Source organism: Ornithorhynchus anatinus, chromosome 13, assembly GCF_004115215.2.
Source record: "Ornithorhynchus anatinus isolate Pmale09 chromosome 13, mOrnAna1.pri.v4, whole genome shotgun sequence".
NCBI lineage: Eukaryota > Metazoa > Chordata > Mammalia > Monotremata > Ornithorhynchidae > Ornithorhynchus > Ornithorhynchus anatinus.
In genome coordinates, this window is record NC_041740.1 from 25,145,726 (window position 1) to 25,163,648 (window position 17,923).

General features: G+C 45.2%; 1 protein-coding gene across 1 annotated transcript in view; it reads left to right on the top strand.

Moving 5' to 3' along the window:
• Positions 1-17,923, top strand: part of RELN (reelin) — a 324,257-nt gene that overhangs the window by 148,896 nt on the left and 157,438 nt on the right. The window contains exons 9-10 of the mRNA XM_029077379.1: positions 8,191-8,287; positions 12,269-12,509. Of these exons, the coding sequence (XP_028933212.1) occupies positions 8,191-8,287; positions 12,269-12,509 (338 nt within the window). The remainder of the gene's footprint in view (positions 1-8,190; positions 8,288-12,268; positions 12,510-17,923) is intronic.

Below are 17,923 nucleotides of genomic sequence, written 5' to 3' on the forward strand. Positions count from 1 at the left end.
AACGTTATGTAGTGCCTCAAATTAACATTCTGGCACGAAGCGGGATTTTATTACGTGATAGGAGCAATTAACATGTGTGTAGTAGTAATACTAGTAGTAGCATTTATTGAGTGACTATTTGAGAAAGTGTGCTGTAAGAATGGCTTGGGAAGTACAGAATAAAGAAGTGACATGTTCCATTCCCAGAAGAAGCTTAGCGCTGGGATGGATACAAGCAAATCAAATTGGACATAGTCTAGTCAAAGATCATGCCAAGATTAAGATCTTGTGACAGGGAGAATAGTGGTGTTGTCTAAAGTGATGGGAAAGACGGTTGGGGACAAGGTTTGGGTGGGGAGATAGGGAGTTCTGTTTTGGACATGTTTGAAATGTCAGCGGGACATCCCAATCAAGACGTCCTGAATGCAGGAGGAAATGCCAGACTGCAGAGAAGGAGAGAGAGCAGGGCTGGAGAGGTACATTTGGGAATCATCTGTTTAGAGATGGTAGTTGACCTTAACTTGTACTGAACCTTTTTTAGGAAGTTGATCTGGGCAGCAAGGTGAAGTAAGAACTGGAGTGGGGAGAGACAGGAGGCAGGGAGGTCAGTGAGGAAGCTGATGCAGTAGTCAAGGCAGGATATGTTAACAATAAAACAAGTGTTATTTTGAGCAGCTGTACAGTTACCTGCCTATGCCCCATTTTAATCAGCAAAGAACACTTTTTTTTTTCCATTGGGAAGAAGGGCCATCTACAAATAGGGTTAGATTTGGGGAATACACCCCTGAATATGTCATTTCCAACTCACAGATAGTCACTGGTTATTTAAATGCAGCCAGGAATAATCCTCAATTTTATTTATTCATTCAGTGGTATTTATTGAGCGCTTACTATGTGCAGAGCACTGTACCAAGTGCTTGGAACGTACAATTCGGCAACTGATAGAGACAATCCCTGCCCAATAATGGGCTCACAGGCTATTGAGCACTTACTGTATGTGGAGCACTGTTCTAAGCCCTTGACACAAGAAACACCCCCTTGTAAGCCCCTCAAAGGCAGGACCTGGACTTTTTTCATCATTGTGTTCTGTCAATTCCAAGTCGAGTCAGTCAATCATATTTATTGAGTGCTTGCGGTGTACGCTATACTAAGCGCTTGGGAGAGTACAAAAAAACAGATATAAAAGATACTAGTACAGTGCTCTGCAAACAGTATGTGGGTAGTAAATCTCTATGCTGTCGACATCTGTCATGCTCCATTTAATTGTGGTAATGATCACCAGTGGATGCACATTTCTGCCCCAGTGAAGGGGTCAATCGAGCGGAAAAGGAAATGCAAGGAACAGGAGCACCAGCAGCCTCGGCTGAGCTCATCACAAGGACTGGAGGAAGTTTCTCTAGCCTTTATTTATCCCTTTGAACCTCTAGCCAGCCCTGCTGTTGTTCTAGGAGATCAGGAATAAATGATTCCAGAGAGCAAAATGGAGTCCCTGGAAGCAGATGCACATACATTATGGAATTAGTTGTTTCTGATATTAAATGTGGATTACAAGGAGGCCTTAACCATAATCCTGCTTGCAACCCAGTCTCATGAGAAAACGTTTGGATGATTAAAATGATGTCCTCGTTGAGACAAATGGTCAGAATACAGCTACCTACAAGGTCATGGCACCTCTTTTGTTCTAGGGGGATCTTAGAATGGGAATAGGAGTAATGTCCTAGAGCAGAGATATGTGCAGTGTCTTGGAGGAAGCATCTTCGATCATAATTATGGTATTTGGTAAGCCCTTACTAGGTGCTAAGCACTGGGGTAGGTTAATGAGGTTGAGGACAGTCCCCGTTCCACATGGGGCTCACAGTCTAGAGAGGGACAACAGATAGTGACTCCCCATTTTACAGGTGAGACTACTGAGTCCCAGAGAAGCTAAGTGACATGTCCAGAGTCACACGGTAAACCTGTGGCAGAGCTGGGATTAGAACCCTCGTCCTCTGATTCCCAGGCCCCAGCTCTTTCCTCTAGGCCGCGAACCCAAAGTCACACTCTCGAGTTCCCTCTCCCTGCCACCCGCCAGAGACCTCAGACCCTGACAAGTGCTGGAAGCCCCGGGGACACACCGACTGCAAGCAGGTGCTCGGAAGACTTTCATACCATTTAACGGGATCCCACCCCAATTTTCCAGAGAGCAACCCAGTTAGTTTGGTACCAAGCTACTTTGGTAAGAGCAGTTCCCCGGGAAGAAAAATGTGGAGAGTGTTATAGTAGCAATAGCCCTCCTGCCAGGCTTCACAAGGACAAAGGCTTTCCCATAACGGTCCTGAAGTTGCCCCGGGCTATCCTCTCTCAAGCTGGAGGCTGTTTTGATTTTCTTACAGCAGCATCAATTAATCAATCAGTGATATTTATTTTCCTTAAAGGGATTTGTTAAGCACTTACTATGTGCCAGGCACAGGGATAGATACAAGCTAGTCAGGTTGGACACAGTCCATGTCCCACATAGGGTTCAAAGTTTTAATCCCCAGACACAGAGATGTGGAGAGACTTACCCAAGGTCACACAGCAGACAAGTGGTGGGAGCTGGGATTTAGAACCCAGGTCCTTCTGACTCCCAGGCCTGTTGCTCTATCTAGTAGAGCATGCGGCTTTATTGATCGAAGGCTTGCCATATGCAGAGCACTGAATAGGCATTTGGGAGAGTAATATAGGCATTTGGGAGAGTAATAATGATAATAATAATTATGGTATTTGTTGAGCGCTTACTATGTGCCAAGCACTGTTCCAAGCACTTGGGGTAGATATAAGGTAATCAGGCTGTCCCACGTGGGTTCACAATCTTAATCCCCATTTTACAGATGAGGTGACTGAGGCACAGAGAAGTTAAGTGGCTTGCCCAAGGTCACACAGCAGACAAGTGGCAGACCTGGGATACAATATAAAACTATTATATTACTATTGTATATTATTATGACTAATAATAATTATATAATACTATAATAAGAGTACAATATGATAGAGTCGGTAAACAAGTCCGAGAGTGGCGAGCATGGCTATTTACTCTTTTGTACTCTCCCAAGCACTTACTATAATAATAAGAAGAAGAAGAATGGTATTTGTTAAGTGCTTACTATGTGCCAAGCACTGTTCTACGCGCTGGTATTCTGCACACATTGAACCCTCAATAAATACCATAGATTAGTTGACCAAATCTGCCATTAGATTAGTTGACCAAATCTGCCATTAGCATTTATTGAGTGCTTATTCCATGAGCAACACTGTACTAAGAACTCGGGAGAGTGCAATAGTGTAAGTTCCCATGATCACTACCCTCTGGGTTTTTCTCGTTTCACTTCACACATGGTGATTTTTCCCCCACTTCTGTATAAAACGGTCCCCAGAGTGTCCCTTTATTGGGTGAAACCTCTGGAGCAATGACTTCCTTTGGCCTCATGACAGACCGATCGGGTGGTCCTGAAATTCTTACCCAGAATCCTTAGTGGCATGCTAAGCAAGTCAGGAGCTCTCAGAAGCGACCAAATATAGGCTCAGTTTGACCACCGTGTAACCACAAAAAATCTTGAGCAAGAACCCTAATGTAATTTTATCTAGGTGCTATTAATCAACTTTCTCACCACAACTATGATAAAGCAGAACTGAGAGCCTATATAAAGGTGAATAAAAGGTCACTGTAATCAATCAGTTAGTAGTATTTATTTTACTTTTTATGGTATTTGTCAAGTGCTTACTATGTGCCAGCCATTCTACTAAGTTTTGGAGTAGATACCAACTAATCAGGTCAGACACAGACCATACCCCAGATGGGCTCACCTTCTTATTCCCCGTTTTACAGGTGAGGGAACTGAGGCCCAGAGTCGTTAAGTGACTTACCCAAGGTCACACAGCGAAACTGGTATTAAAACCCAAGTCGTTCTGACTCCCAAACCCATGCTTTATCTATTAGATCACACTTTTTCTCATTTGGGACAGGGACTGTGTCCAACCCAATTTGCTTGTATCTATCCCAGTGCTTATTAGTATCATTATTATTATTATTAATAATCATCATCATCATATTTATTGACTGCTTTCTGTGTGCAAAGCGCTGTACTAAGGGCTTACAGTGCTTGGCACATAGTAAGTGCTAAACAAATACCATAATTATTATTATTATTGTTATTTATTGAGCCCTTCCCATGTGCAGAGCACAGTATTAAGGGCTTGGGTCTCACCTAGTAGTATGACTTAGCAGAAAGGAAGAAGTGGATGGGGGCAGTGAGCTGGACTGGGCTTGGAGCTGGGGCTGGATTGGGGCAGATGGGGGCTGGGGCACATCTGTGCGAATGGGAAGATCATTAGAAGAAACTTATATTGCGTGCTGAAGTAAGACTCCATAACACCCCGCTCCCATAGTACTCTGCTGCAAAGATCATTTTTCAACAAAAGCGTTCAGTCCATGTGTCCCCACTCCTCAAGAATCCATCCATCTCCACGCAAGCCTTCACCATTGACTTTAAAGTACTCAATTAGTTCTCCTCATCCTACCTCACCCCTCTGATATCCTACTAGAGCCCAGCCCACATACTCCACTCTTCTAGTACCAGCTTACTCACCGTGCCCCGATTTCATCTGTCTCATCAGCGATCCCTTTCCCACGTCCTCCCCATAGCCTGGAATTCCCTCCCCATCCATAGACGCCAGACCCCCACTCTCTCCACCTGAGAAGCATCATGATGTGGTGGATAGAGCACCGGCCTGGGAGTCAGAAGATCATGAGCTCAGATCCCAGCTCTGCCTCCTGTTTGCTGTGTGATCTTGGGCAAGCCACTTTACTTCTCTGTGCCTCAGTTACCTCATCTGTAAAATGGGGATTGAGACTGTGAGCCCCACGTGGGACAAGCTGAGTACTTTGTATCTACCCCAGCGCTTAGAACACTGCATGTGAGTTGGAGATGATAACCCTGGCAGAATCAGAAACCTTGCAGAGTTAGCCAAATTGTTGACAGATTTATCCTGCAGTGAGAAATTAATATTACCTCCTCACTAGCCCATACCCTGGCAGGAAGCAACATGGCCTAGTAGAAATAACACAGGCCTGGGAGTCAGAAGGACCTGGGTTCTAATTCTGGCTCCGCCACTTGTCTGCTGTGTGACCTTGGGCAAGTGACTTCACTTCTCTGGGCCTTAGTTCAATACAACAGAGTTAGCAGACACATTCCATGCCCACAATGAGCTTACAGCCTTGCCCAGGCTCTTCATTGCCTGTTTACTTATTTTGATGATCGACTCCCTCCTTCTAGACCGTGAGCCCGTTGTGGGCAGGGATTGTCTCTGTTTGTTGCTGAATTGTACTTTCCAAGTGCTTAGTACAGTGCTCTGAACGCAGTAAGCACTCAATAAATATGAATGAATGAATGAATGAATGAATATTAGGAAATTCCCACATATCATCATTATTATTATTATGATTATTGTATTTGTATTATAAACACTGTGTGTCAAACACTGTTCTAAGTGCTGGGGTAAATACAAGTTAATCATATTGTTCCACTGGGCTCAGAGTCTAAGTAGGCTGGAATAGTATTCAATCCCTGTTTCCTTCCAACTGTACTCGTGAGCCCTGTGTGGAACAGGGACTGTGTCTGACCCGAAGATCTTATATCATCCCCACATTTAGAACAGTGCTTGACACAAGAGTAAGTGCTTAACAAATATTATTACTATTATTACTACTACTATTAAGAATGATGATGATGATCCCCATTTTACAGTTGAGGAAACTGAGGCACAGAGAAATTAAGTGACTTGCCCAAGGTTACAAAGCAAGCAATTGCCAGAGTCAGAATTAGAACTCGGGTCCTCTGTACTCTCCCAAGCGATCAATACGGTGCTCTGCACACAGTAAGCATACAATAAATACAGTTGATTGATTGACTACCAAGCCTGTGCTCTTTTCACTAGGGCATGCTGCTTCTCTATCATTTCTTAGCCTTCAGCATAGTCCCCCTCCCCACATCCCACCCTGACCAGGATCCAGCAGTTTAGAAGAACTGGCTCTTGTCTGGGGCGGCTCATGGAAAACGCCACAAACACCCTACGGAATCTTGGGGTTAGAAGTTTTATTTTGGCAGTCTTGAGAACTAGCCGGTTGATTTCCTGTTGAGGCCCATCCTGTTTGTATTCAAGTTAGCGCTACATAAACCACCCTGAGGCCATTTTTCTCCAGAATTGGCTGGAAGGGCTTTTTAAAGAAGTAGCAGCGAGGTGGGGTATTTCACAGTAATTAAAACTGCACAGGGTCTATGTTCATTCAGTCATATTTATTGAGCACATACTGAGTGCAGAGCACTGTACTAAGCGCTTGGGAGAGTACAGTATAACAATAAACAGACACATTCCCTAACCACAACGACGTTGCAGTAAGCTCGCTATGGGAAGGGAATGTGCCTGTTTCTTGTGTGGTACTCTCCTAAGCAGTTAGTATAGTGCTCTGCACAATAGACGCTCAATAAATATGACTGAATTGAATGAAATGCTTTTCCGTGAATGCCAATCTTCCAGACTGTATCCATCTCATGCCTTTCTGCCACCATAATAAATTTGAGCACCCTGTATTTGGCCTGTCATTGAGTTGCCAGTTTTGGATATTAGAAACTCTCTGAAATTCATTGGTTCTGAACTGAATTCCACTGAAGGAAAATTAAATGACTCTGCTTAAGGCTTAGGAACGAGAAAGGGAAAAACTGTCAGCAGATGCCGACGCTGAAACAGAGTCGACTACGGCAGATGGAGGAAAGTTAAACAGAATTGGCAGTTTTTTATGTTTTATGTTTCTTGCTTCATTTGTTTTTAACACCGTGGGTGAAGGACCCTTTATGTCAATGCAATGAAATTCCTGGCAATGGCTTTGTTGTTGTTTGGAAGATATTGGGGGCAATTCTCTGTGGAGTTTTCTGCAGACTTGCCATTTTGTACTTTATTAAATGAATTGGTTGAATACATTGGAGCAAATTCTTTTGGGGTTAATACCTTGCTTTTACTTACATATTTCCCAGTTTAAAGGCACCAAGTAATGATAACTAAATCCCCCCAGCATTGATAACGACAATCCAAACCTCTGGTTTCACCTCACTCTCTCTCTCTCTCACCATAAATATGTATATGTATATATGGAGAGAGAGAGAAGAGGAAAAGGGACACAGTTGGGAATGTGTACAGAACATGTTGTTTTTTTGAAACAGTAACCATGCAATAAAAACTTCCTGTTGGAAGAGACTTTTCTTTGAATCCAATGTATATTTTCCACATCACATGATACTTTCGACGAAGATGAAAAAGTTTACATGCCATTCAGTGTTTTATCTTCCTTATTCTGCTCTGTAGTCACTTAAGTTTATTTTAGCCTCCTGGACATATTCTAATATTTAGATCTCATGCCTCGGCAACCAATACATGCCTGTTTTTCACAGGGGCGGTGGGGGAGGATGAATAATTTAGTATCATCTCCCAACCCGAGCCCTTTTCACTTTTACAATTTATCATTTTTACATTATTTCTGACTCATAAAACTTGCATTATTTTGGGTTCATCTTCAGCAGGTCAGCGAATTGAATCTTAAATAAAAAGTAATAGAATACAAGAAAACGAGTAAGGCAACGAGGAATCAGTTGAGAGAGGAGGATGTGCCTGAGTGCCACACTTACGGATGGAGACCGGGGTCAAATGGTTGGCACTTTTGTTGGGGAAGAAGTGGGATGAGACTTGGAGGTGGCATTAATCTAATGGATCTCTGCTCAGCAACTCCTAATTTTCCCTCCCTTCTTGGTTTGCTCAGAGGCCTGGTCTTGAGAGTAAGACTGCAAGTCAGTCAACCAGGCAGTCGTATTTATTGATTGTTTACTACGTGCAGAGCACTGTAGTAAGGGCTTGGGAGAGGACAGTACAACAATAAACAGCCCTATTCCCTGCCCACAATGAGCTCACAGTCTAGAAGGGAGCAATCCAAACAACTGTGTGTGAAGGAAAGCCGTCTCTTCTCCAAGCATTGAATCAACCAACTAATATTTATGGAGGGCCTCCTTGAGAGCAAAGGTCTATATTAAGCGTGGGAGAGTGCCCCAGCTTGAAATTCTGTTGCTCAGATGAATTAGGCCCCTAGGATGAAAAGACAATGGATCTGGTGGTTGGTTTCTAATATTTTAATTCCATTTCTCTCTGCAGGGTCAGGTTCTTGTCGGTTTAGTTATTCAGATCCCAGCATCGTCGTTTTGTACTCCAAGAATAGTTCCGCCGACTGGATTCAGCTTGAGAAGCTCAGGTCAGTTATAGTTCTGGGGTATTTCCCCGGGATCGGTTTCCCCCCAGCTGCCCGGGTTGACTGTTTCTGTCATCACCAGAGTGATTCTTTTTGCTTTCAGAAATCTATGTGCTTTGATTTGGGGCAGATAATAATAATAATAATAATTAAGGTTCTTGTTAAGCGCTTACTATGTGCAAAGCACTGGTGTAGATACAAGCTAATCAGGTTGGACACAGTCCCTGTCCTCCATGGGGCTCACAGTCTTAATCCCCATTTTACAAAGGAGGGCACTGAGGCCCAGAGAAGTGAAATGACTGATGAAAGTCACACAGTAGACCCAGAGTGGAGCCAGGATTAGAACCCAAGTCCTTCTGACTCCCAGGCCTGTGCTCTATCCGCTAAGTCATACTGCTTCTCCAGGTAGATTCACACAGCAGATCTCTCTGGTTGCAGCTGAGGATGTAATTTCCCACTTGGGCTGTCCTGCTGCCCCAGTGGTTTAGTGTTGATGGTATATGTCAAGCCATTCAGATTCTGTCTCCATTGGTTTCTGGAGTAGAAGAGCATCAAGCACCTCTGAGATCAGGTTCACCCCCTCTTGGCAAGTGGTTTTTATTTAGGGAGTGGATAAGAGGCTATCATCCACCATAAAGAAGGTGGCTACCCATATTCCTTGGAACGTCTATCCCATTGGTCTCTGATGACCACCATTGGAGTCTTCTAGTGAAACCAGATGTTGCTCCCCCTTTTTTATATGCCTAGAAAAAAGCACCTCGACGTTTGGGTTTTTCCAAGTCCATCACCGCTAAATATCTCAGCTTAGTGGATAGAGCACTGGCTTGGGAGTCAGAAGGCCATGGGTTCTAATCCGGCTCCTCCCCATGTCTGCTGTATGACCTCGGGCAAGTCACTTCACTTCTCTGGGACTCAGTTTCCTCATCTGTAAAATGGAGATTAAGAGTGTGAGCCTTATGTTGGACCGGGACTGTGTCCAACCCAACTTGTATCTACCCCCGTACCCCAGGGAATGGGGCTGTTATATCCCACATAGAAAGCGCTTAACGAGTGCCATCATTGTTATTATCATTATCTCTTGTTAAGTTTAAGCAACTTAGAAATACTTTAGCCATTTAAGTTTTTAAACAAGAAACTATGATGGAATTAGTGAAACAGTACTAGTCCCTTTGGGGGACATTTTCTTTAGCAAATCAACATTTTCCGTACCCTGGTCGATGTATGGAAAGGATCCAGATTTCCTTCCCCAGAACAGAAGAAATGTCTGGCCCTTAAAGATAGCTACTGGTCTGTACCAGGAAACACATTTGTCTGTGCTTTCCAGTGGTGCTTCAGTCCAAAGGAGGTACAAGAGCCTTTATTCAAGCCAGAAGCCAAGAAGAGTGGCTGTAATTCATCGTCTTGGGCCTCTCCCTGGCCTGGGCTAAAATGAAATCTATCGGCTCTAGGTCCCAGACTATGCACTGGCATTTTGTGGATCGCAGCTTTCCATTGTGCCCCAAGAGAAATCTGCATTCATTGCTTCTTCTTATTGAAGTCTTTAAAGTGGAGGCAGAATAAACACTGGAGCTTGTGCCTGAGGATATGTGTTTTTATTTTTGCATTTTTAGTGGTTTTGTACTCATTTTCTTATTTAAACATGTGACTGCCTATCATCTGGGGAGAAATCCTCTGCCTGAAAAACTATACATTATGCAGAAATGCAAAGGATTTTTAAACAGTAAATACATTACACTTACAGTAATCTTGTGTTAAAATCATATTCTATTGTATTTTTTTAAAATACATTGTTGCTGTTACTTCTTACTCAGTGGTTATTGGTTCCTCAATCCTGACTGTTGATCAAAGTACTTTTCCTTTCCTGATTTCATTGAACAACGAATGTACTTTCTTTTTCACCTACTTTTACCCATTTTTGACAATGAGAGCACAGTCCCAATAAAATATTTTATAGCAAAGTACCAATTGATTACCACCAAGAAGGGCAGTCATATATAATAGTAGCTGCCTTTTTTTTTTACAGATATATGTGCTTCACCGCAGAGTAAGAAATACCAGTCTGCCCTGGTCTTTTGAGAGCTGATTTACTGAAACCCAAAAGTCCTACTGGTTTGCATTTTAGTAGCACTTTTAATCTCAGAGAAGGCAGTAATTTTCAGTCTGGCAGGGTACTACTCTGGAAGGATAAAATGTTCAATAAAAATATTTTATTACCTAGTGGAAAATGTCAGCTTCAAACAGATATAATATAAAATCGTGTTAAATTATACAATGTTTTAAAGATTGGTTTACACCAAAGACTCAAGGAATTACAAATGAGAATTTTGAGCTATTTTAATGTAATCCTCGTGTTTTAAATGGCCAAAGAAGCGAGTGATTTCTACAACTAAAATGGCATCACGTAACATTGGATTGTGATCCCACTTCCATTGGATTCATTTAGGTAGTCAAGGTTATCAATGAGTGATCAGTTGTACCTCGTCTTCTCCCCGCTGCTGAAAGTAGCCAACAACAGTTCATTACTTGGCGTAGTGGATAGAGCATGGGCCTGGGAGTCAGAAGGTCATGGGTTCTAATCCCGGCTCCTCCACTTGTCTGCTGTGTGACCTTGGGCAAGTCACTTCACTTCTCCATGCCTCGGTTACCTCATCTGCGAAATGGGGAGCGAGACTGTGAGCCCCACGTAGGACAGGGACTGTGTCCAACCCTATTTGCTTGTATCCACCCAACACTTAGTACAGTACCTGAAACATAGTAAGTGCTTAACAAATACCACCATTATAATATTTATAATCTGGGAGCATACCCTTTGTTCATCAGTTACCGCAATGCTTCTTTTCTTGGCATTTTCAAAATGTTATAAGAGTTGATACTATACAACAGAAGTGTGTGGTTGGCAGGTCATTCTTCTCCCCATCTTCAAAGGCTTCCTGGCACCACATTTCTTCCAGGAAGCCATCCCTAAATAGTCTCTCATCACCCCACAACTGCCACCACCAATCGATCAATGGGATTCATTGAGCTCTTACTGTGTGCAGAGCACTGTGCTAAGCGCTTGGGAGAGTACAATATAACAGTGTTGGCAGGCACGTTCCATTTCCACCAATCAGCATGGCCCCTGATAAATTGTTTGTTTCCCCCTGCCTGTACATCATTTTAGTGTCTGTCTCCCCTGCTATGTCATAAAAACCTTGAGGGCAAGGATCGTGTCTTACCAACACTATTATATTCTACCAAGCCCTTAGTAATAATAATAATTATTATTATTATTGTATTTGTTAAGCAATTACTATGTGCCAGGCACTGCACTAATTGCTGTGTGGAGACAAGCAGATCAGGTTGGACACAGTCCCTGTCCCATATGGGGCGCACAGTCTCAATCCCCATTTTACAGATGAGGTAACAGAGGCACAGAGAAGTGAAGTGATTTACCCAAGCTAACACAGCAAGCAAGTGGCAGAGCATGACCTTGTGACTCCCTGGCCTGGGCTCTATCCACTATGCCGTGCTTCTTCTTAGTACAGTGTTCCGTATGCCGGAAAAGCCTAATCAGTCAGTCATACTTTTATTAAGTGCTTACTGTGTGCAGAGCCCTGTACTATGCGCTTAGGAGAATTCAGAGTAACACAGTTGGTAGGCACGTTCCCAGCCCTTGAAGAGCTCACAGTCTAGTCAATGCTATTGACTGATTGATTGGGCATCCTTCATTCAATCGTATTTATTGAGTGCTTACTGTGTGCAGAGCACTGTACTAAGCAGCTTTGCACTGTTTCGTGTAGAAGAGGGCACCAGATTCAAGTCAGTCAGTCAATCATATTTTTTGAGTGCCTACTGTGTGCAGAGCACTGTACTAAGTGCTTAGGAATTTACAGTGTAATCATGTGACAAACACATTCCCCAGTGCCACAGGTGGGCCTGGCCTGGCCTGGCCTGGCCTGGCCTGGCCTGGCGGGGTCTCAGGCAGCTTCTCTTTGTGTTTTGCAGTGCTCCTTCCAATGTCAGCACCATCATCCACATTCTCTACCTCCCTCAAAATGCCAAAGGCGAGAACGTCCAGTTCCGATGGAAACAGGAAGCTGTCCACGCTGGGGACGTTTACGAAGCTTGCTGGGCGTTAGACAACATCTTAATCATCAATTCTGCTCACAGACAAGTCGTTTTAGAAGACAATCTGGATCCAGTGGACACGGGCAACTGGCTCTTCTTTCCTGGGGCCACCATTAAGGTTTGATTTTCTTTGCCACCCCCTTCCCTAATATCGCAAATCAAGGAATGTTCAGTAACAGAGAAGTGGTACTCACACATAACATAATGGGCACAACAGCTAAATTCCTGTTCCCGGTTGGCTGCATGAGTTCTTCTCGTACGGAGATTGCCAGTCCCTGTAGAGAGGGCCCACCCCACATTTATCCTCTCCTTGCCTCGCCCACTGCAAAGCCTACTGAGCAAAGCAGATAGTACCTTTAGTTGCTTGGGCACTGGATAATTATTTACCCTTCCTAGTTCGCTTGTCTGTTTCAAGCGTCATGAATGAGTTTATCCTCCAAAACCAAAGGAAACATTATTGGGGTAAAGGCGATTCCTCTCTGTCTGACTGGACTATTCACTCAGTCTAGGGAATTCCTTTAAAAACAGAATTGTCAGTAGCCTGAAGATAGTCATTTTTCATTTGAATACATTCACACCTATCAGTCTGATAATAATAGCAATAATAATTGTGGTATTTGTTAAGCGCTTACTGTGTGCTGGACATTATGCTAAGAGCTGGCATGAATACAAGCAAATCGAGTTGGACATGGTCCCTGGCCTACAATTTACAGATGAGGTAACCGAGGCCCAGATAAGTGATGTTACTTGCCCAAGATCACACAGCGGACAAGTGGCAAAGCTGGGATTAGAACCTTCTGCCTCCCAGGCCTGTGCTCTATCCACTATGCCTTGCTGCTTCTCTAAGTCACGATGCATTCAGGAAATGAGCAAGGAGCAGTTGCTCTCTCATTGACTTGAGAGTCATCTTCCACCAGACTTGGGGGCTTCCCTCAGTCCCAGTGTCCCCAATTCAAGGGCTCTCAGAGTTTCTAAAAAGCTTCCCCAAGCCCAGCAGGGATCCCTCTCCCATTTGCTTCTTTCTCTCTCTAGCCAAAGTGCCAACCTTAAGTCAAGAAGTCCCCGATATTGTTCTGAGATGCTGCAGTACCCCATCTCCTTAGCCCCGAAAGGCATAAATTCGTGCAAAAGCCATTGATTTGGAGAACTCTGTTTTTACCACAAAGTAGGTTATCTACAAAGCTATTGATGTTTCCCAGTCTATCTAGAAATCGTGACTCAATTATTGGTCCTCCTCCAAGTTTGAATCATGAGTTGTGTCTGTTGTTGATCTGGGTCTCCCTTCCTCTGGATGATAGATTTATTCCCCAAACCAAAGGTTTGAGTTTTGCTCTAGCTCAACCTGCTCCCTCCGGAATGAGGCTGAGGTGGGGGATGGGGGGCGGTGAAGGTGGGGCGGGCATGCATTGTTTCTGTAGTTTGAGCCACTTTGGTACTCCAGAATAATCCCCTCATATTGCATTTGCTGAATTTCTTGAGACTGCGAGGGGTTTGCGGCAAAGATCTTTCCAGTTTCAATCATCCAACTGGATTTCTCTTGCTCATCGGTCCCAGAAAAATCATCATGAAACAAACCGATTGGGTTTGCTGGCTCCAAATATTCCCCATCTGTGAACCTATGTGGGGCCACCTAACTATCCCACCTGCTCCCGGATTGTCCCCAGGGCTGGGAACTGACCCCACCTGGGTCGAATTACCCCTAGAGCACCAGTCGCTATGAACAACCGCCCAGTCCCCACTAAGCTCCTAGCATGTCCGGTCAGAGGATCCAACGGGGAACTTGCACCGCACTAGCTGGAAACCCAGCCAAGAGGGTGGAGCTGTTAGTCAGAAAAGGGCTATCTTGTTATCCTCCAAGACAGGCCAGGAAATCACCAATGAAATGGGGGTGGGAAGGAAGGAAGACCCTGGTTCATTTGGAGGATCGGGGAAGGGGACATCAGGATTATAACCCACTTGACAATTTCTGAGGGCAAGGTTGTGCTCCCCAGTGCAGCCTCAGGAGAAACAAATCCCTAGTATTCCCGGTGCTTCCAGGGGACTGGTTTGATTGCACATAGGGGTGGGTTCAGGGGCTGGAAAGAAAGTGTTTGGCCCCCGCACAATCCAAGGGTGATATGTGACAGCCCTTGTGGACCACTCACAGCTCCCCTTACCCACTTTCCTCCTTCCCCTCAAACTCCCCCCGCACCCCTCCCCGCAACGCCCTGGGAGGGGGCAGAGCTGGAATTAGAACCCAGATCCTCTGACTCCTGGACCCTTGCTCTTTCCACTAGGCCACACCATTTCTCTGTTTCTCCCCCCCACTTTTTCTCCCCACTCTTTTCCCCATCTCTCCTCCCTTTCTCCTCTCTCCCCTCTTTCTATCTTCCCCTCTCTTCCCTCTCTCTTCCTCCCTCTTCTCTCTCCCCCATCACTTTCTACCTCTTTATTCTCTCCTTTTCTCCCTTTCTCTCTCCCTATCTCTCCCTTTCTCTCTTCCATTCCATCTTTTTCCCCTCTCTCTTCCTTCCTCTCCCTCTCTCTGTACCTTCAATCAATCAATCATATTTATTGAGGGCTTAACTGAGTGCAGGGTACTGCCCACAATAGCTTTCCTCTCTCTTCCTCTCCCTCTCTCATCTTCTCTCCCTCGCTCTGTTTCCCTCTCTGTCCCTTTTTCTCTCTGTCCCGTCATTTTCTCCCTCTTTCTGCCTCTCCCTCTCTCCCTTTCTCTCTCCCTCTTACTCTCTTCCTTTCTCCCTCTCTCCCCTCCCTCTCTGTCACTTTCTCCATCTTTCTGCCTCTCCCTCTCTTCCTTTCTCTTTCCCTCTTTCTCCCTTTCACTCTCTTCCTCTCCTTTCTTCCCTCCCTCACTTTCCCTCTCCATCTATTTTTCTCCCTTTCACTTTCACTCTCTTTCTTTGTCTCTCCCACTCCCCTTATCCTGCTCTCCCTTCTCTCCCTTCCCTGTTTCTCCCTTTTTCTGTCCTTCTCCTCTTTCTCTTTCTCTCTCCCTCTCCCTCCTTCTCTCTCTTCCACCCCCTAATAACCACCTTAAATGGAACAGCCAGCAGGTTTAGAAAGGCTCAGTGGGGACATAAGCACCACTGTGTGCATTTGTCAGACAGGTGTTTGAGCTTCCCTTTTGAGAGGCCTCAGTGCCAGCTGCAGTTCTCCGTTCCCCTTTCTGGAAGAGTGGCTCTCCTGCCATTCCCTCCTCATGCGGGATCAAGCCGGCCTCTGTCCCCCGCCACCCCGGTCACACACACTTCTCTCTTGGAGGTTCGAGTGCCTGGCTCAGTTGGCCCTGTCACAGATTTATCTGCAGACGATGGGCGGCGCTCAGGGGAAGTTGCCCTTCCTCAGACGTTATGCTGAGCGGTTCTGTGGATGCTGCCTGCAGGTCCTGCCCGGCTGGCCTTCCCTCTGCCCCCTCTGCCTGGCACTCTGAGCAAATGCCATACTGCGGCCCCACGTCACCAGAGAAACACAGACAGGCACCAGCATCTCAGGCGCCAAGCATCTCTGAGGGACAGGGACCGCATCTAATTCACCCCTTTGTAGCAGCATGGCTTAGTGGATAGAGCAATGGCTTGGGAGCCAGGAGGGCCTTGGTTCTAATCCAGGCTCCACCACTTGTCTACTCTGTGACCTTAGGCAAGTCTCTTCATGGCTCTAAACTTCAGTTATCTCTTCTGTAAATCAGGGATTAAGACTGTGAGTCCATGTGGGAGAGGGACTGTGTCCAATCTGATTAGCTTGTATCTTCCCCAACACTTAGAACGGTGCTCAGCAAACAGTAAGGGCTTAACAAATACCACTGTTATCATGATTACAGTGTTTTGCACACAGTAAGCACTTAATGAATACCATTGCTACTTCTCTTAATATAATAATAATAACAATGGTATTTGTTAAGTACTTACTTTGTGCCAGGCACTGTACTAAGCACTGGGCTGTATACAAGCAAATCGGGTTGGACACAAACCATGTCCCACATGAGGCGCAAGTTGCCAATCTCCATTTTACAGAGGAGGGAACTGAAGCACAGAGAAGTGAAGCGACTTGCCCGAGGTTGCACAGCAGACCTGCCTTGACTCCCTCAACGCTCCAGAGGGAGCACAACTGACAAGGGCTTGAGAGTATGTATGACACTAAACAAACCAGTGAGGATTACTCCAGATCAACCCGATTTGCTTGTATCCAGCCCAGCGCTGTGTACAGCACATAGTAAGCACTTAATAAATACCATAATTATTATAGTGGTCCCACATCCCATCCCCTCCTTGCTACTAAGATTCTGGAGAGCCAGTGCTACATGAGTGGTGGTGGATTTGGGCGTGGTCACTCAACAACTACCAGGCTTCCCCATGGCCCATGCAACAGTAGTTCTCCAGAGTCCCTGTAGCCAAAATATGAGAAGCAGCGTGGCTCATTGGAAAGAGCACGGGCTTTGGAGTCAGGGCTCATGAGTTTGAATCCCAGCTCTGCCACTTGTCAGCTGTGTGACTGTGGGCAGGTCACTTAACTTCTCTGTGCCTCAGTTCCCTCATCTGTAAAATGGGGATTAAGACTGTGAGCCCCACGTGGGACAACCTGATTCCCCTGTGTCTACCCCAGCGCTTAGAACAGTGCTCGGCACATAGTAAGCGCTTAACAAATACCAACATTATTATTATTATTAAAATGGGCAGGGGTCCTGAGGGCAAGGGGCCTGGGGCATTTGGCCCAATCAGCCCTCCACAGGGCAAAGCTAGAACCGCACCTGGCTTGGCCTTCCAGCAATCTAGGAGGCCTCTTGGGCTGGAGAAATATGACAAATGTATTCTTGGCTTTGCGGTAGGAGGAATTCCAAGCTCCAAGCCTTGGATTTTCCAAAAGCGACCCGGCCAGGTGTTCGGGAGGTCTGGACTCCGAACAGGAGCTGCCTTTCCACCTGAATAAAGCCAATCTCCACGGGACTCATGCTTATTTCAGATTCCCACGTCACCTTTCATTAGCAATAGGAGGGTAACTCTGGTTTCCCGGCCAAATGCCTACTTGGGTAACTGCATCCTGTCCACCTTAATTCCCTCTGCTTGGTGGCATTCTTTCCTTTGTGCGACTGTGCATCACTGATATTACACCCTGCTGTGTAACAATAACAATAATAATAATAATAATGCTCATGGTATTTAACTGCTTACTATGCATCAAGCACTGTACTATGTGGTGGGGTAGCTAAAAGATAATCAGGTCCCAAATGTGGCTCACAGTCTAAGCAGGAGGGGGAGCGGATTTTTAATCCACATTTGCAGTGTAGGGAACTGAGGCACAGGGAAGTGAAGTGACTTTCCCAGGGCCACAAAGCAGACAAGTGGCAGAGCAGGGATTAGAACCCATGACCTTCTGACTTCCAGGCCTCTATTGTTTCTACTACGCTTCGCTACTTCTCCGTGCTCATCCACAGTGTAGAGATCCCCGGGGAGAATTGGTTTTATAGGGCTTTGGAGTCTGGGGGGTGGATAATGAGTGGGTGAGAAGAGATTTGCTCAAATAACCCCCATGTGA